Here is a 20794-nt window from a genome sequence, read left to right as displayed (position 1 = left end):
AAGTTTATGCCGAGCATTCATCACGGACGGAAATAAGGAAAATAATGGGATTTTATTCATTAACGGATAGTTTTGCCGATAAGTGAATACTTTTATATCAATTTTCTATCGATGTGTTAACCTCTTGTTTTAGTCACTAAAGAAAATGTGTACTTTGTAGAGATGCGCGGTTTGCGGACACAACCGCGGAGTCCGCGGATTACCCGCGGGTCGGGCGGTTGAAATAAAAAAAAATTAGATTTTAAATAGATTCAGGCGGGTGGCAGTTAAACCAATTGGGAAATATATATACATAGTTAAATGTTGTTACCCACATACGAAAAACGAGCAGGCACCTGCAGCATATGCCACAACAGAAGAAGAAAAGAAAAAAATGAGATGGACACTTTTACGGAGCGGAGAAGGGACGCCTCGCCGGGGTCCGGGACCGAGGCCCCTTCCCCCGAGAGGGCCCCACCGGGAGCCGTAGCTGAGGCGATCCGCGAGAAGGGCCCGACGCACGTCCAGGGTCACCACCGCGCCCACCGCACCGACACCCCGCCTCGTCCGCCTTCGCCGCGGCCGGCGTCACGCGCAGCAGGTAAGCAGCTTACCTGCCCGCCACCCCCGTGGCCGGGGGCTCATAACAGGGGTCACTCCGCGCGCTCCGCCCGCGCAGCTTACCTGCCCGCCACCCCCGTTGCCGGGGGCGCGTAACAGGGGTCACTCCGCGCGCAGTGCGCTCACGAAAGGGGTGGGGCTCACCCTGGTGAGCCGAGTGGGCCACTTTTGGTAAGCAGAACTGGCGCTGCGGGATGAACCGAACGCCGGGTTAAGGCGCCCGATGCCGACGCTCATCAGACCCCAGAAAAGGTGTTGGTTGATATAGACAGCAGGACGGTGGCCATGGAAGTCGGAACCCGCTAAGGAGTGTGTAACAACCCACCTGCCGAATCAACTAGCCCTGAAAATGGATGGCGCTGGAGCGTCGGGCCCATACCCGGCCGTCGCCGGCAGCGAGAGCCGCGAGGGCTAGGCCGCGACGAGTAGGATGGCCGCCGCGGTGCGCGCTGAAGCCTCGGGCGCGAGCCCGGGTGGAGCCGCCGCGGGTGCGAGGGACATCGCACCTCCACGCGCTCCCAGATGATTGCGCACTGGTGTGCGTCTGGGCCGTGACAGCGTGGCACGCATTGAATGTCTGTGCTGCATTGGATCAGTCTCCTTTCTTTAACAGGCAAAAGCTTTATAACCTCACTAATGCCTTGCATCGTCTATATTAGATATATAACAACGGGCGGGTGCGGGCAGGTGCGGTTTTGATTAAATGTTAGTTCGGGTGGATGCGGATGGTTGACGACTTTTGTGATGCGGTTGCGGATGAAATAATTGCCTATCCGCGCATCTCTAGTACTTTGATTGAATCAAAGTTGGGTACCCACGCTAACAATTTTCAATTTCTTTATTTTTTCAGCTTGTTTCTTGTCGCTGCTTTTAGTTGCATATTTTACATTACTCGCATTCAAATTGGTTTTAATAGTACTTTTTAAATATTCCATGCTCTTGCAAAAGCTTATGTGTATTTCTCGTAATAATTTGAATTATTCAATTTAGCATACGTCCGTGATAGTCACGCCAATATATCGAGCGTCTATGCCGTGTGTTTGTGTAATTATTTCGAGCGTATGCCAATGATTAATTGTTAATTTCATACTATCACAGATAGATTTATATTCATAAAACAAAACATTTTATGTTTTGATTTTCCAAAGTATGTTACTAGAAATCGTGTATTTACATATGTGTATTGGCTCATTAATTTTGCCATTGAAAGTAACACTCCAATGTCCATTAGTGGAGCTGTACACACATGAAAGTTGCTAAAAGAGAGAGTACATGCTAAGCTATCTGAACAAACATCTGCGATATCCATCTAATTAATAATGAATCTGTCAAAGTTTGGAACATGCCGAGGGACAATAAAAACCACCGGGGTCCGACTGATGTATGAATGATTGTTTATAGTTATTATTGTAATTCATAGGCAACATCTGCTGTGTTGTTATGCATTGACAGGATTTTGGCTTTCTCAGAGGCGCCCATCATGACGGTGCAGGTTAGCGTGGACGGCGAGCCTTTAGGGACAGGACAGCCTGCTGGAGGCCCCCTCTACGTGCTGCCATGGCAACCATCGCGCTACCTCACTGGGCTGCACACCATCCGAGTTCAGGTGGAGGTCGGTGCAGGATTCCTTTTCCCTACTTTATGCACATGTGCCAGATCACGGGTATCCACACTTTTTTTCTACTCATGGCCGCACACTGAAAAATAAACGCAGGCGGAGGCCATATTGATACGTTTCATTTCTAAAACCAATACGATATATACTGTAACACCTAATTTTGGTGAATGTTAAAGGGGTCATATTCTGATTTTTGATACTATTACAAAAAAAACTGAATAAAAGAGCAAACAGGTGAACTATAATGAGAAAATTGTGCAATTATGACACTAATAACACAAAGCTGCTATGTAGGCAGTTTTTTTTGGGTTTTTTTAAACTGTCATTGGACGGCGTGGCGAAGTTGGTAGAGTGGCCGTGCCAGCAGAGGTGGGTAGTAACGCGCTACATTTACTCCGTTACATCTACTTGAGTAACTTTTGGGATAAATTGTACTTCTAAGAGTAGTTTTAATGCAACATACTTTTACTTTTACTTGAGTATATTTATAGAGAAGAAACGCTACTTTTACTCCGCTACTTTTATCTACGTTCAGCTCGCTACTCGCTACTAATTTTTATCGATCTGTTAATGCACGCTTTGTTTGTTTTGGTCTGTCAGACAGACCTCCATAGTGTCTGCGTTTCAACAAATACAGTCACTGGTGACGTTCACTCCGTTCCACCAATCAGATGCAGTCACTGGTGACGTTGGACCAATCAAACAGAGCCAGGTGGTCACATGACCTGACTTAAACAAGTTGAAAAACGTATTCGGGTGTTACCATTTAGTGGTCAATTGTACGGAATATGTACTGTACTGTGCAATCTACTAATAAAAGTTCCAATCAATCAATCAAAAGTGTGAAGGAAAAAAGACCCTTTTTTATTTCAACCGTACATCCCGTCAAAAGCCTAAAGACTGACTGCACAGTTCCTGTCTTCACAATAAAAGTGCCGCTCCATCGCGCCTGCGCTTTCAAAATAAGAGTCCCCGAAAGCCAGCGCAAACAAGCTAGCAAGCTACGGAGTTTGCCGCCAATGTATTTCTTGTAAAGTGTATAAAAACAAATATGGAAGCTGGACAAATAAGATGCCAAAAAGCAACCACTTTCATGTGGTATTAGACAGAAAGGAGGAACTTTTTTTCTCCTCCATTTGAAAACGTGGACGTTATCATCACTACTGTCTGATTACAATCAATGCAAGTCATCAGAATCAGGTAATACACCAACTTATATTCTTGTCTTCATGAAAGAAAGGAATCTATATATGTTAAACATGCATGTATATTCATTAAAACACCTTTAACATGCAAACAAAAACGGCAAAATAAATAAATATAAATTATATACTGTATATATCAATGTATGTATATATATATATATATATATATATATATGTGTGTGTGTGTGTTTATATATATATATTTATATATATGCTTGTGTGTATATATGTATATATATGATATGTGTGTGTATGTTAAAGTTAAAAAGTTAAAGTACCAATGATTGTCACACACACACACTAGGTGTGGCGAAATTATTCTCTGCATTTGACCCATCACAGCTTGATCACCCCCTGGGAGGTGAGGGGAGCAGTGGGCAGCAGCGGTGGCCGCGCCCGGGAATCATTTTTTGGTGATTTAACCCCCAATTCCAACCCTTGATGCTGAGTGCCAAGCAGGGAGGTAATGGCTCCCATTTTTATAGTCTTTGGTATGACTCGGCCGGGGTTTGAACCCACAACCTACCGATCTCAGGGCGGACACTCTAACCACTAGGCCACTGAGTCGGTTACTCATCAGTTACTCAGTACTTGAGTAGTTTTTTCCCAACATACTTTTTACTTTTACTCAAGTAAATATTTGGGTGACTACTCCTTACTTTTACTTGAGTAATAAATCTCTACAGTAACAGTACTCTTACTTGAGTACAATTTCTGGCTACTCTACCCACCTCTGGTTATTAGTGAGAATATACTTATTTTAAGGTATTTTCGGGTTCTTTGAAGTTAGCTAATTTGACTTGTTTTGGAAAGTCTTGACAAGCCAAATGTTCTTGTTCTATTATTTGCTTAGTTCAAATAAAATACCCCTCATTTTTGTATTTTTTTCCTTCTTGTTTTTGAACACTGACCTTTTGCAGTGTATGATGCATCACTTATTTGACACATTGTCATTCCTCTCTACAAAAAGGTCTGAAAGGAATCAGGAAACCGTAATAATAATCATAACCGTGATTTATTTTGGCCACAATAACCGTGTTCTACAGTTTTCAGATCGGTACATCCCTAGTCCTCATTGTGCTTCCATCAGCAGAAAATGCCTACGATGCTGCGTTTCTTGTAATGTGAGCGTTTGTTTCATTTTCTGCGTGTGAGTCAGGACTCACGGGGGCGGTCGAGCGTGCAGGAGCAGCACTTCGCCCTGGGCGACGACGACGTGACGCCCAGCTTTGGCTTCGTCCAGTCCTTCATCCTGCTGACGGACCACTACGTGGTGGGCCGGGTGGCCTTCGTGTTCACAATGCTGCTGAACGTGGGCGTGCTGCTGTGCTTCAGGTTCATGCGCACCTTGTCCGGCCGAGGTGAGCGGAACCCACTCCTCTTCCCTCCTCGGTGGCGTCTAAATATTTAGTCCTTGTCAACAGGACTGTCCTCTGCTGTGTGCACCTCACTACGGCTGGTCAGTAAAGTGGACAGCTTCTTCTACTCTCTGCTCCTCTTCAACCTGTGCACGGCCTTAGGTGGGTTATCATATGGAAGATTAGGGCTGGGCGAACTGTATCACGATACTGCATACTTGCCAACCCTCCCGGATTTTCCGGGAGACTCCCGAAATTCAGCGCCTCTCCCGAAAACCTCCCGGGACAAATTTTCTCCCGAAATTCAGGCGGACTCAGGTCCTCCACAATATAAAAAAGCATACCTGCCCAATCACGTTATAACTATAGAATGATGGAGGGCGAGTTCTTGGTTTCTTATGTGGGTTTATCGTTAGGCAGTTTCATTAACGTCCTCCCAGCGTGGCAACAACACACAACAACAGCAGTCACTTTTTTGTATACCGTAAAGCAGTTCGTCTGCCGTAAACAGCAATGTTGTGACACTCTTAAACAGGACAATACTGCCATCTAGTGCATATGTGTGTGTGTATATATATGTAAATAAATGAACACTGAAATTCAAGTATTTATTTTATATATATATATTAGAGATGCGCGGTTTGCGGGCACAACCGCGGAGTCCGCGGATTATCCGCGGATCGGGCGGATGAAATTTAAAAAAATTAGATTTTATCCGCGGGTCGGGTCGGGTCGGGTGGTTAAAATTTTTTTTTATTTTAAATAGATTCAGGCGGGTGGCAGTTAAACCAATTGGGAAATATATATACATAGTTAAATGTTGTTACCCACATACGAAAAACCAGCAGGCACCTGCAGCATATGCCACAACAGAAGAAGAAAAAAAGAGATGGACACTTTTACGGAGCGGAGAAGGGACGCCTCGCCGGGGTCCGGGACCGAGGCCCCTTCCCCCGAGAGGGCCCCACCAGGAGCCGTAGCTGAGGCGATCCGCGAGAAGGGCCCGACGCACGTCCAGGGTCACCACCGCGCCCACCGCACCGACACCCCGCCTCGTCCGCCTTCGCCGCGGCCGGCGTCACGCGCAGCAGGTAAGCAGCTTACCTGCCTGCCACCCCCGTGGCCGGGGGCTCGTAACAGGGGTCACTCCGCGCGCTCCGCCCGCGCAGCTTACCTGCCCGCCACCCCTGTTGCCGGGGGCGCGTAACAGGGGTCACTCCGCGCGCAGTGCGCTCACGAAAGGGGTGGGGCTCACCCTGGTTGATATAGACAGCAGCTAGGACGGTGGCCATGGAAGTTGGAACCCGCTAAGGAGTGTGTAACAACCCACCTGCCGAATCAACTAGCCCTGAAAATGGATGGCGCTGGAGCGTCGGGCCCATACCCGGCCGTCGCCTGCAGCGAGACGCGCTTGGAGGTGCGCTCAGCGCGGCTCCCATATGATTGCGCACTGGTGTGCGTCTGGGTCGTGACAGCGTGGCACGCGAATGTCTGTGCTGCATTGGATCAGTCTCCTTTCTTTAACAGGCAAAAGCTTTATAACCTCACTAATGCCTTGCATCGTCTATATTAGATATATAACAACGGGCGGATGGCGGGCGGATGCGGTTCTGATCAAATGTTAGATCGGGTGGATTGCGGATGGTTGACGACTTTCTGATGCGGTTGCGGATGAAATAATTGCCTATCCGCGCATCTCTAATATATATATATATATATATAGGGCTTCACGGTGGCAGAGGGGTTAGTGCATCTGCCTCACAATACGAAGGTCCTGAGTAGTCTTGGGTTCAATCCCGGGCTCGGGATCTTTCTGTGTGGAGTTTGCATGTCCTCCCCGTGACTGCGTGGGTTCCCTCCGGGTACTCCGGCTTCCTCCCACTTCCAAAGACATGCACCTGGGGATAAGTTGATTGGCAACACTAAATTGGCCCTAGTGTGTGGATGTGAGTGTGAATGTTGTCTGTCTATCTGTGTTGGCCCTGCGATGAGGTGGCGACTTGTCCAGGGTGTACCCCGCCTTCCGCCCGATTGTAGCTGAGATAGGCTCCAGTGCCCCCCGCGACCCCAAAAGGGAATAAGCGGTAGAAAATGGATGGATGGATGGATATATATATATAATAATTAAAAAAAATATATATATGTATATATATATATATGTATATATATGTATATATATATATATATATATATATATATATATATATATATATATATATATATATATATATATATATATATATAGCTAGAATTCACTGAACGTCAAGTATTTCTTATATATATATATACATATATATATATATATATATATATATATATATATATATATATATATATATATATATATATATATATATATATATATATATATATATATATATATATGAAATACTTGACTTGGTGAATTCGAGTTGTAAGTATACTCCTCCCCTTTTAGCCACGCCCCCGTCCCACCCCGACCACGCCCACCCCACCCCCTCTCCCCACCTCCCGAAATCGGAGGTCTCAAGGTTGGCAAGTATGCAATACTGTATAAGTGTTTTGTCCATGTCGATAATTAGTGATTTTTTTTTTAATGACCTAAAGAACATGAGGACCAGAAGAAAAATATATTTCAAATTTCCCCTTGTTCTGATTATAATCCTCTCAACTATCAAGGCAAAGAAAAGGAAAGGAAATGTCAACACAAACATGGAAAACACTCAAATCATTTTAAACAAAATTCTGAAATCACATTAAATGCTAACAATAATCGCTTAAAATTAGAGATGTCCGATAATGGCTTTTTTGCCGATTTCCGATATTGTCCAACTCTTAATTATCGATACCGATATCAACCGATACCGATATATACAGTCGTGGAATTAACACATTATTATGCATAATTTTGTTGTGATGCCCCGCTGGATGCATTAAACCAGTGGTTCTCAAACTTTTTTTGTCATCCCCCACTTTGGACAAGGGGGAGTTTTCAAGCCCCACCTGCCCCCATCGCCCCAACAGAGCGCTAATGCCAAGCTTTAACATTTTCAAATGTATTGAACATCAAGTTGTATACGTTTAAGCTCAATAACATAAAATAACATCAAGTTCAATAATAAATAAAATAACTGTGCAGCTGTGGTATAACTTGCATCAAGTTCAATAATAAATAAAATAACTTCCATCAAGTTCAATAATAAATAAAAAAACCTGTTATAACTTGCATCAAGTTCAATAATAAATCAAAAAAAGTGTTATAACTTGCATCAAGTTCAATAATAAATAAAACAAAAGTGTTATAACTTGCATCAAGTTCAATAATAAATTAAAAAAAGTGTTATAACTTGCATCAAGTTCAATAATAAATAAAACAAAAGTGTTATAACTTGCATCAAGTTCAATACTAAATCAAAAAAAGTGTTATAACTTGCATCAAGTTCAATAATAAATCAAAAAAAGTGTTATAACTTGCATCACGTTCAATAATAAATCAAAAAAAGTGTTATAACTTGCATCAAGTTCAATAATAAATCAAATAAAAGTGTTATAACTTGCATCAAGTTCAATACTAAATCAAAAAAAGTGTTATAACTTGCATCAAGTTCAATAATAAATCAAACAAAAGTGTTATAACTTGCATCAAGTTCAATAATAAATAAAAAAGTGTTATAACTTGCATCAAGTTCAATAATAAATCAAATAAAAGTGTTATAACTTGCATCAAGTTCAATAATAAATCAAATAACTTGCATCAAGTTCAATAATAAATAAAACAAAAGTGTTATAACTTGCATCAAGTTCAATAATAAATCAAATAAAAGTGTTATAACTTGCATCAAGTTCAATACTAAATCAAAAAAAGTGTTATAACTTGCATCAAGTTCAATAATAAATCAAACAAAAGTGTTATAACTTGCATCAAGTTCAATAATAAATAAAAAAGTGTTATAACTTGCATCAAGTTCAATAATAAATCAAATAAAAGTGTTATAACTTGCATCAAGTTCAATAATAAATCAAATAACTTGCATCAAGTTCAATAATAAATCAAAAAAAGTGTTATAACTTGCATCAAGTTCAATAATAAATAAAACAAAAGTGTTATAACTTGCATCAAGTTCAATAATAAATCAAATAAAAGTGTTATAACTTGCATCAAGTTCAATACTAAATCAAAAAAAGTGTTATAACTTGCATCAAGTTCAATAATAAATCAAACAAAAGTGTTATAACTTGCATCAAGTTCAATAATAAATAAAAAAGTGTTATAACTTGCATCAAGTTCAATAATAAATCAAATAAAAGTGTTATAACTTGCATCAAGTTCAATAATAAATAAAAAAGTGTTATAACTTGCATCAAGTTCAATAATAAATCAAATAAAAGTGTTATAACTTGCATCAAGTTCAATAATAAATCAAATAACTTGCATCAAGTTCAATAATAAATTAAAAAAAGTGTTATAACTTGCATCAAGTTCAATAATAAATAAAACAAAAGTGTTATAACTTGCATCAAGTTCAATAATAAATCAAAAAAGTGTTATAACTTGCATCAAGTTCAATAATAAATCAAAAAAAGTGTTATAACTTGCATCAAGTTCAATAATAAATAAAACAAAAGTGTTATAACTTGCATCAAGTTCAATAATAAATCAAAAAAAGTGTTATAACTTGCATCAAGTTCAATAATAAATCAAATAAAAGTGTTATAACTTGCATCAAGTTCAATAATAAATCAAATAACTTGCATCAAGTTCAATAATAAATAAAAAAAAGTGTTATAACTTGCATCAAGTTCAATAATAAATAAAACAAAAGTGTTATAACTTGCATCAAGTTCAATAATAAATCAAAAAAAGTGTTATAACTTGCATCAAGTTCAATAATAAATCAAAAAAAGTGTTATAACTTGCATCAAGTTCAATAATAAATAAAACAAAAGTGTTATAACTTGCATCAAGTTCAATAATAAATCAAATAACTTCCATCAAGTTCAATAATAAATACAATAAAAGTGCCACTTTGCAATCTTTGCAAAAAAAAAGGAGGAGCTATGCATTTGGCAAGACAGGGCAAGTGACAGCACTTTCCCCCAGGAGAGCCACCTTGCTTCACTGTGAAACAGCACGGCTGTATGATCAGCTCCCATTTCCTCACACAGTGCAGAGAACAGTCGCGCTTTCAGTGGTCGTGTTTTGATCAAATTTACCGCGCTCACAACATCTGTTAAAACCTCATTGAGTTCGGGGCTGAGCTGCCTTGACGCGAGTGCTTCCCGGTGAATGACACAGTGTGTGCCCGTCACATTTTTGTTTCTCTGCAGGCGCTGGCTCTGGCTCGACGACCTTTGAGGTGCGAGTCACAAATGTATATATTTGTGTAATTGTGGTCCACACATTAGCCTGCTACCCATCCGCGCGAAAGTTTGTTCCGCTTAGCCCCGCCCCCATTAGTTACTGTTGCTATGTCTGTCAAACTTTCGCTCCTACCGAGAAATATAAAGCCTACAGTAAAAATAAGTACCGGTAATTTCCATTTATTTATATAGCGGATTTCACAGACAGAATCACAAAGTGATTTACAGTGTGTATAGAAAATTAAAGCATAGTAAAAAAAATAATCCAAGAATATAATAATTAAAAAAAATAATTTAAAGTGAAATTTCCTCCCGTTCCTCGCGCCCCACCTGTCATGTCTCTATTCCCCACCAGTGGGGCGCGCCCCACACTTTGAGAAACGCTGCTTTAAGGTTTATTGGCGCTCTGTACTTCTCCCTACGTCCGTGTACACAGCGGCCTTTTAAAAAGTCATACATTTTACTTTTTGAGACCGATACCGATCGTTTTGACCGATACCGATAATGTCCAACTCTTAATTATCGATACCGATATCAACCGATACCGATATATACAGTCGTGGAATTAACACATTATTATGTCTAATTTTGTTGTGATGCCCCGCTGGATGCATTAAACAATGTAACAAGGTTTTCCAAAATAAATCAACTCAAGTTATGGAAAAAAAATGCCAACATGGCACTGCCATATTTATTATTGAAGTCACAAAGTGCATTATTTTTTTTAACATGCCTTAAAACAAAACAGCAGCTTGGAATTTGGGACATGCTCTACCTGAGAGAGTATGAGGAGTTAGTGCTGCAAGGGGTTCTGGGTATTTGTTCTGTTGTGTTTATGTTGTGTTACGGTGCGGATGTTCCCCCGAAATGTGTTTGTCATTCTTGTTTGGTGTGGGTTCACAGTGTGGCGCATATTTGTAACAGTGTTAAAGTTGTTTATACAGCCACCCTCAGTGTGACCTGTATGGCTGTTGACCAAGTATGCATTGTGTGTGTGAAAAGCCGAAGATATTATGTGACTGGGCCGGCACGCAAAGGCAGTGCCTTTTAAGGTTTATTGGCGCTCTGTACTTCTCCCTACGTCCGTGTACACAGCGGCCTTTTAAAAAGTCATACATTTTACTTTTTGAAACCGATACCGATCGTTTTGACCGATACCGATAATTTCCGATATTACATTTTAAAGCATTTATCGGCCGGTAATATCGTACTGCCGATATTATCGGCCGATAAATGCTTTATCGCCCAGCCCAATGTAAGATATTAAAAGTTTGTCCTATTGAAAAGCAAGGGGAAGTGTTTCCAAACATACATGCTGGTCTTCATGTCCTCTTCTTCAGGGCCGTGGTTCATCGGCGAGCTGATCGACGGCCACAGCGGCGCCTGCTTCGCCTTCGGGATGTTCATCGACGGTCACTTCCTGGAGGGAAGCCTCACCTACGTGGTGGGTGTCGTTCAGGTGAGGCGCTCGCTTTTGTTTGCTCGGCGTGAAAATATTTCTCTGTGCAGGTGTGTGACGCCGCCACAGAAAGGTAGCGTCAGTGGAATCATTGACCAAGGACCTGAGGGTCGGGGTAGCCGCTTTACTCTAATTGTGAAGACACTGGCCTCCAAGGCACATCCTTTAATCGCCTTTTAAGACAAAAAGGGAATGTGATACTTAGCTGCAACCAGCAGAGGTGCTGTTGAGTCACCGGGTTTGTCCAATGAAGGACAATATGACTTCAGTATTTGGTCAACATCATTTGCCAAATGTGGTCGGGGGGGGGGGGGGGGGGGCGTGGTTAAGAGGGGAGGAGTATATTTACAGCTAGAATTCACCAAGTCAAGTATTTCATATATATATATATATATATATATATGTCTTAATAAGGTTATCCAAAAAATAGTGCTCGATACCGTAGTAGAGCGCAATATATATATATGTGTGGGGAAAAAATCACAAGACTACTTCATCTCTACAGGCCTGTTTCATGAGGGGGTTCCCTCAATCACAATCTCCTGATGATTGAGGGAACCCCCTCATGAAACAGGCCTGTAGAGATGAAGTAGTCTTGTGATTTTTTTCCCACACATATGTATATATATATATATATATATAAGAAATACTTGACTTTCAGTGAATTCTAGCTATATATATATATATATATATATATATATATATATATATATATATATATATATATATATATATATATATATATATATATATATATATCAGTGATGTGCAGTCACTAGAGGCAGGTGAGGCAGGGCCTCACCTGCCATCATGGAAAGAAAAAAAATGTAATAAGAAAAAAAATATTAAATTGTTATATGTATCCAGTGATTATACTATAAAGTTATTTTCCATTTAACTTCACCAGTTTTAGATTATTTTTATTCAAAATCGCTTTATTTTCACATTTGCCGTTCAAATACTGAGAAGAGACGGTGCGGTGAACAGCAGCCAGTTGAGGCACGTCACTCAGTGCCTCAGCATGGATTGCGCAATGACTCGGCTAACTGCTGGCCTGCTGTGCAGTGAGACTGTATTGCTATATGAATTATATTATACATTTCCATAGTTTAGTTAGCTGAGGTATATAATGTACAGTGTATTTTGTCAACAACTGTATGTGTGTAAAGTATTTCTTGTGCTGAGCGATCATAAAACGGCTGCAAAAGACGCACTGGCTGAGGCTCCAGTAATCCCGCCTCCTGCACCCCCGCCGTAGAATTGTTATATCAACTAAAGCCCACACTTAAACTTTCCACGTGCAAGATTGAATCTATTTTTAAAAATTATTTCATAAGAAGCCAAAAAGTGCAAAAACAATAATGTTCGTGTTGGAGGAGTTGTGAATGACTGCAGGGACACAACATTAGATACACCTGCAGACTGCAGGTGTACCTAATTCACAACTCCTCCAACACGAACATTATTGTTTTTGCACTTTTTGGCTTCTTATTAAATAACTTTTGTAACCTATTTTCATGGGCTTTCCTCTTTGTGATGTTAAGTTCCTGTTATGCGCTGTTATACAGTATATGCCTTGAGCTCTTATTTTGAAGGCGCTAAGAGCGGAAGTGATGTCACGTTGCGGAGGTTTTTGAAAGAAGGTAAATAAAGTGGTCCTCGTGTAAACTGGAGCCTCCGTGTTTGTTATTTTGTAGTTTCATACAGTATAGGCCACATTTATAAACCCTCGGTTACACTTTTTTAAATAGATTCAATCTTGCACGTGGAAAGTTGAAGTGAGGGCTTTAGTTGCGGCGCATGGACTTAATTTCTAAGTAAAGGTAAGACCATAATAACGGTTTTTTTTATTAAATGTGCTTTTTTGTGTGCTACAGTTTGTATGTGTAAAGTTAAAGTTAAGTTAAAGTAGCAATGATTGTGTCACACACACTAGGTGTAATGAAATTTGTCCTCTGCATTTGACCCATCCCCTTGATCACCCCCTGGGAGGTGAGGGGAGCAGTGGGCAGCAGCGGCGCCGCGCCTGCGAATCATTTTTGGTGATTTAACCCCCAATTCCAAGCCTGGATGCTGAGTGCCAAGCAGGGAAGAATGCTGGTATGAGCTTTTAAACATAACCCGTTAACTGCTGCCAATCAAATGGTGAATAAGATACTCTTTAGGGTTCATATGTTTGTAAATCTGACTGTGATGAAGTCAGTGCCTCACCAACCATCAACCTCACCGCACGTCACTGATATATATATATATATATATATATATATATATATATATATATATATATATATATATATATATATATATATATATATATATATATATATATATATATATATATATATCACTTGAATTTCAGTGTTCATTTATTTACACATATACACACACATAGCACTTATCTTACTCATTGTTGAGTAAAGGGTTGAATTGTCCATCCTTGTTCTATTCTCTGTCACTATTTTTCTAACCATGCTGAACACCCTCTCTGATGATGCATTCTGCTTCGTCTCCTTGTTGTGTGCGCAGTGGTGCACTGCACTCTCTAAAAGCCCTAGATGTTATTGTCACATATGCATGTACAGTAGATGGCAGTATTGTCCTGTTTAAGAGTGTCACAACATTGCTGTTTACGGCAGACGAACTGCTTTACGGTAGACGAAAAAGTGACTGCTGTTGTTGTGTGTTGTTGCCACGCTGGGAGGACGTTAATGAAACTGCCTAACAATAAATCCACATAAGAAACTCTCAAAGTGCATGTTGTTGCCAAATGTATTTCATATGCTGTAAACCTAGTTCATAGTTGTTAGTTTCCTTTAATGCCAAACAAACACATACCAATCGTTGGTTAGAAGGCGATCGCCCAATTCGTCCTCGCTTTCTCCCGTGTCGCTGGCTGTCGTGTCGTTTTTGTCGGTTTCGCTTGCATACGGTTCAAACCGATATGGCTCAATAGCTAACCGTGGCCTTCTTCCTGTCGCCGGTGCGCATGTGGGCGCTCGGAATGGGCGTGCTGCTGGTCTACCGCGCCTGGACATGCCCCGCCCCTTTCCTGGGCAGAAAAAATCGATGCACGTGGTGGGCATTTTGTTATTTTTCGTTTTCCAAACCAATACAATTATCGTTTTTTTTTTGTTTGTTTTTTTAACCTTTTTACCTTTCCCCTGAAGTTTGGTGCCGGGAAGTGTCTGTCATAAAAATGTTCAAAATAAGTCATATATTATTTTTTTCAACACTTTAATCTCTAGATCAACTTCAGGTCTGTCCATCTAAAAAAAAAAATACAGTGGAAGATTTTACTTGTAAACAAACAAAAAAGTAGAACAAAATGATGGTCACCAAATACTGTCATACTCACAGAGAAATGGGGAAGAAAAAGGCAAAAACAGCCTAAAATGTGAAAAATGACGAAAATGATCGGCTGTGAGTTCCAAAAGAGCCAAAATGACCAAAATGTCTAAAAGAGCCAAAATGACCAAAATGTCTAAAAGAAACTCGCCCTCCATCATTCTACAGTTATCACATGATTGGGCAGGCACGCTGTTTATATTGTGGGAAAAGTGGATGTGAAAACAGGCTGTGGACACGTCACTCAGGTCCGCATGGAGCTGGAGGGGGGGGCTCCGCCTGAATTTTCGGGAGAAAATTTGTCCCGGGAGGTTTTCGGGAGAGGCGCTGAATTTCGGGAGTCTCCCGGAAAATCCGGGAGGGTTGGCAAGTATGGTGACAGGAGGCAATGTTGAAATATTATTCAAGAAAAATTCATTGTGGAAGTTAAAGGGGAACATTATCACAATTTCAGAAGGGTTAAAACCATTAAAAATCAGTTCCCAGTGGCTTATTTTATTTTTCGAAGTTTTTTTCAAAATTTTACCCATCAAGCAATATCCCTAAAAAAAGCTTCAAAGTGCCTGATTTTAACCATCGTTATATACACCCGTCCATTTTCCTGTGACGTCACATAGTGATGCCAACACAAACAAACATGGCGGAAAGAACAGCAAGCTATAGCGACATTAGCTCGGATTCAGACTCGGGTTTCAGCGGCTTAAGCGATTTAACAGTTTACTCATGTATTGAAACGGATGGTTGTAGTGTGGAGGCAGGTAGCGAAAACCAAATTGAAGAAGAAACTGAAGCTATATCGGTTTGAACCGTATGCAAGCGAAACCGACGAAAACGACACGACAGCCAGCGACACGGGAGAAAGCGAGGACGAACTCGGCGATCGCCTTCTAACCAACGATTGGTATGTGTTTGTTTGGCATTAAAGGAAACTAACAACTATGAACTAGGTTTACAGCATATGAAATACATTTGGCAACAACATGCACTTTGAGAGTGCAGACAGCCCAATTTTCATCAATTAATATATTCTGTAGACATACCCTCATGTCGGCAGGCCAGGGAAGCTAGGGTTGATATTCTTCTCTTGATCATCTTCAGTGGCATAAGGGACGGTGTGAGCCAAGACATCCAGGGGGTTTAGCTCGCTCGTCTGCGGGAACAAACTGCCGCCATTGCTTGCCGTGCTACCGAGGTCCTTTGTCCCTGAATTGCTCACACACTCCGGCAGATTCAATGGGGGTCTGGCGGCCGATTTCTTTGACTTTATGGTTGGAAATGCATCTGCTTTGAGTGTCGCAGGATATCCACACATTCTTGCCATCTCTGTCGTAGCATAGCTTTCGTCGGTAAAGTGTGCGGAACAAACGTCCAATTTCTTGCCACTTTGGCATCTTTGGGCCACTGGTGCAACTTGAATCCGTCCCTGTTGGTGTTGTTACACCCTCCGACAACACACCGACGAGGCATGATGTCTCCAAGGTACGGAAAACAGTCGAAAAAACGGAAAATAACAGAGCTGATTTGACTCGGTGTTTGAGAAAATGGCGGATTGCTTCCCGATGTGACGTCACGTCCGAGAGCGAATATTAAAAAGGCGTTTAATTCGCCAAAATTCACCCATTTAGAGTTCGGAAATCGGTTAAAAAGATATGGTCTTTTTTCTGCAACATCAAGGTATATATTGACGCTTACATAGGTCTGGTGATAATGTTCCCCTTTAATAACTTTACACTTACACATGAAAAGGAGTAGAAAGAAGCAGAGCTCACTTAATCTTAACCTGTCTCCATGTCTCAGCTTCCTGTGTTTACTAGCTTTTTAAGAGTGAAAATATGAATATGTGGAAGAGTTTACAGATGGCTTTTTCAGTCATAAAGTTATATTTAGGAAAAAAGTGAAGGGTGTGTCATAAATAGAACGCGAATAAAAGACTGAAGTGTAAATACAAACTTTGTATAATGAACATACTTGACATGATGCTGTATAATAAGCAGAGGTGGGTAGAGTAGCCAGAAATTGTACTCAAGTAAGAGTACTGTTACTTTAGAGATTTATTACTCAAGTAAAAGTAAGGAGTAGTCACCCAAATATTTACTTGAGTAAAAGTAAAAAGTATGTTGTGAAAAAACTACTCAAGTACTGAGTAACTGATGAGTAACATATACACACACACACACATATACACACACACACACACACATATATATATATATATATATATATATATATGTATACATACATTGATATATACAGTATATAATTTATATTTATTTATTTTGCCGTTTTTGTTTACATGTTAAAGGTGTTTTAATGAATATACAAGCATGTTTAACATATATATTCCTTTCTTTCATGAAAACAAGAATATAAGTTGGTGTATTACCTGATTCTGATGACTTGCATTGATTGTAGTCAGACAGTAGTGATGATAACGTCCACGTTTTCAAATGGAGGAGAAAAAAAGTTCCTCCTTTCTGTCTAATACCACATGAAAGTGGTTGGTTTTTGGCTTCTTATTTGTCCAGCTTCCATATTCGTTTTTATACACTTTACAAGACATACATTGGCGGCAAACTCCGTAGCTTGCTAGCTTGCTAGCTTGTTTGCACTGGCTTTCGGAGACTCTTATTTTGAAAGCGCAGGCGCGATGGAGCGGCACTTTTATTGTGAAGACAGGAACTGTGCAGTCAGTCTTTAGGCTTTTGACGGGATGTACGGTTAAAATAAAAAAGGGTCTTTTTTCCTTCACACTTTTGATTGATTGATTGAGACTTTTATTAGTAGATTGCACAGTACAGTACATATTCCGTACAATTGACCACTAAATGGTAACACCCGAATACGTTTTTCAACTTGTTTAAGTCAGGTCATGTGACCACCTGGCTCTGTTTGATTGGTCCAACGTCACCAGTGACTGCATCTGATTGGTGGAACGGAGTGAACGTCACCAGTGACTGTATTTGTTGAAACGCAGGCACTATGAAGGTCTGTCTGACAGACCAAAACAAACAAAGCGTGCATTAACAGATCGATAAAAATTAGTAGCGAGTAGCGAGCTGAATGTAGATAAAAGTAGCGGAGTAAAAGTAGCGTTTCTTCTCTATAAATATACTCAAGTAAAAGTAAAAGTATGTTGCATTAAAACTACTCTTAGAAGTACAATTTATCCCAAAAGTTACTCAAGTAGATGTAACGGAGTAAATGTAGCGCGTTACTACCCACCTCTGATAATAACAAGTCAAGTTCGATATAACGCAGTCTGATATAAAGCCAACTTTCACCGGGTTTATTTCTCCCACCATTCAACCGCGTTGTTTTTCAGCAAATTATGGACTATCGATACCTGTATCGACCTACTGGTGGATAGTGCCCACCCCATTCTTTGACGTGTGAGAACATCCATCATTCACGTCACATCGAGGGCTAGCCACCAAACATGATGTAATGTACATGCAACAAATGTTTGTTTACTTTCAAGTAGGGTTGTACGGTATACCGGTACTAGTATAGTATCGCGGTACTAATCAATCAAAAACGGTACTATGCTCTGTTTGAAAAGTACCGGTTAGTAGAGATGCGCGGTTTGCGGACACAACCGCGGAGTCCGAGGATTATCCGCGGGTCGGGCGGTTGAAATTAAAAAAAATTAGATTTTATCCGCGGGTCGGGTCGGGCGGTTGAAATAAAAAAAAATTAGATTTTATCCGCGGGTCGGGTCGGGCGGTTGAAATAAAAAAAAATTTGATTTTAAATAGATTCAGGCGGGTGGCAGTTAAACCAATTCGAAAATATATATACATACCGTATTTTCCGCACCATAAGCCGCCCCGTGTTGTAAGCCGCATCTAACTGCGCTAAAGGAATGTCAAAAAAACAGTCAGATAGGTCAGTCAAACTTTAATAATATATTAAAAACCAGCGTTCTAACAACTCTGTTCACTCCCAAAATGTACGGTAATGTGCAAATGTGCAATCACAAACATAGTAAAATTCAAAATAGTGCAGAGCAATAGCAACATAATGTTGCTCGAACGTTAATGTCACAACACACAAAATAAACATAACGCTCGCTTTCTGAAGTTATTCTTCATTCATAAATCCCTCGAATTCTTCTCCTTCGGTGTCCGAATTGAAAAGTTGGGCAAATGTGGGATCCAAAATGGCCGGTTCCGTCTCGTCGAAGTCATCGGAGTCAGTTTCACTGTTGTCCAGCAGTTCTGTGAATCCTGCCTTCCGGAAAGCTCGGACCACAGTTGTGACCGAAATATCTGCCCAGGCATTTACGATCCACTGGCAGATGTTGGCGTATGTCGTCCGGCGCTGTCTCCCTGTCTTAGTGAAGGTGTGTTCGCCTTCGGTCATCCATTGTTCCCACGCCGTTCGCAGTCGTGCTTTAAATGCCCTGTTGACACCAATATCGAGCGGTTGGAGTTCTTTGGTTAATCCACCCGGAATGACGGCGAGTGTTGTATTTGTGTGCTTCACTTGTTTTTTGACACCATCTGTGATGTGGGCGCGCATGGAGTCGTATATCAACATGGACGGAGCTGCGTGAAAAAAGCCACCCGGCCTCTTCGCGTAAGCTTCCCTTAACCACTCGCTCATCTTTTCTTCATCCATCCATCCCTTCGAGTTAGCTTTTATGATGACGCCGGCTGGAAAGGTCTCTTTTGGCAAGGTCTTCCTTTTGAATATCACCATGGGTGGAAGTTTCTGGCCATTAGCATGGCAAGCTAGAACCACAGTGAAGGACGACTTCTCATTCCCTGTGGTGCGAATATTCACCGTACGTGCTCCCGTTGTATCCACAGTGCGGTTCACAGGAATATCAAAAGTCAGTGGAACCTCGTCCATGTTGGTAATGTTCTCTGGCCGGATCTTTTTTTCAGCTATCTTGTTTTTACAATATTTATTTATTAGCCTTTATTTAACCAGGTAAAATCCCATTGAGATCAAAGATCTCTTTTCCAAGGGAGACCTGGCCAAGAGGGCAGCAGCAAGGTTACATTAAAAACAGTAAACAAATACATAAAACATCACATTTACAACATTAAAACTTGCTCACATGACACATGTGCATACAGACAAGGTAGACTGCACGGAAAGTAGCCAGCTTTTCTTGAAAGTCTTTAGGCAGTTGCTGTGAAATAGTAGTCCGTGTGCGGATGGAGAGATTGCGTCTTTTCATGAACCGGAAACACCCAAGAAGCACCACCTTTAAAATCATCCAGGTGAAGTTCGCTTGCTAGCGCTGTTGCCTTCATTCGAATAGTGATGGTGCTGACACTTCTGCTTGCTGCTCTCTGCTCAACAACCCACTGTTCGAGTTTGTCCTCCAACAGTTGCCATCTTGCTTTGTTCCCTCGGAAACTCTGTTTTGTCTTCTTTACCTGGCGCAGGTCATCTTGTTGCTTCCTCCACCTACGCACCATTGATTCATTTATGTTATATTCTCTTGCTGCTGCTCTATTTCCGTGTTCTTCGGCATGACTTATTGCCTTAAGTTTAAATTCTGCGTTATACGCGTGTCGCTTAGTAGGAGCCATTTTGTGGTCTTTACAGATGTAAACACACAAAGGAAATGAAACGTAATACCCGCGCGCTTCTTCTTCTTCTACGCGGGCGGGTGGTTGCTTACCGTAGAAGTAGAAGCGCTTCCTCTTCTACGGGGGCGGGTGCTTACCTTGGCAGTTGCTTACCATAGAAGAAGAAGCGCTTCCTCTTCTACGGGGAAAAAAGATGGCGGCTGTTTACCGTAGTTGCGAGACCGAAACTTTATGAAAATAAATATTTATATTAATCCATATATAAGGCGCACCGGGTTATAAGCCGCACTGTCAGCTTTTGTGAACATTTGTGGTTTTTAGGT

At 41.0% G+C, this 20794-nt stretch overlaps 1 protein-coding gene across 2 annotated transcripts in view; it reads left to right on the top strand.

Annotated features, from left to right (window-relative positions):
* The window catches only part of tmem62 (transmembrane protein 62), a 98992-nt gene that overhangs the window by 51244 nt on the left and 26954 nt on the right, over positions 1 to 20794 (top strand). The window contains exons 10-13 of one of the 2 annotated variants that reach the window (XR_009816067.1): positions 2053 to 2212; positions 4583 to 4784; positions 4848 to 4882; positions 11462 to 11580. Coding sequence is in view for 1 of the 2 variants with exons in the window: in XM_061969205.2 (XP_061825189.1) it covers positions 2053 to 2212; positions 4583 to 4784; positions 4848 to 4943; positions 11462 to 11580 (577 nt within the window). In the remaining variant the exon portion in view is untranslated. Of the gene's footprint in view, positions 1 to 2052; positions 2213 to 4582; positions 4785 to 4847; positions 4944 to 11461; positions 11581 to 20794 lie in introns of both variants that reach the window. The other variant, XM_061969205.2, reaches the window with a different exon arrangement.

Source organism: Nerophis lumbriciformis, linkage group LG08, assembly GCF_033978685.3.
Source record: "Nerophis lumbriciformis linkage group LG08, RoL_Nlum_v2.1, whole genome shotgun sequence".
In the NCBI taxonomy this organism is placed as follows: domain Eukaryota; kingdom Metazoa; phylum Chordata; class Actinopteri; order Syngnathiformes; family Syngnathidae; genus Nerophis; species Nerophis lumbriciformis.
The sequence above is the reverse complement of the archived record's forward strand: the minus strand, read 5'-3'. Positions and strand labels throughout refer to the sequence as shown.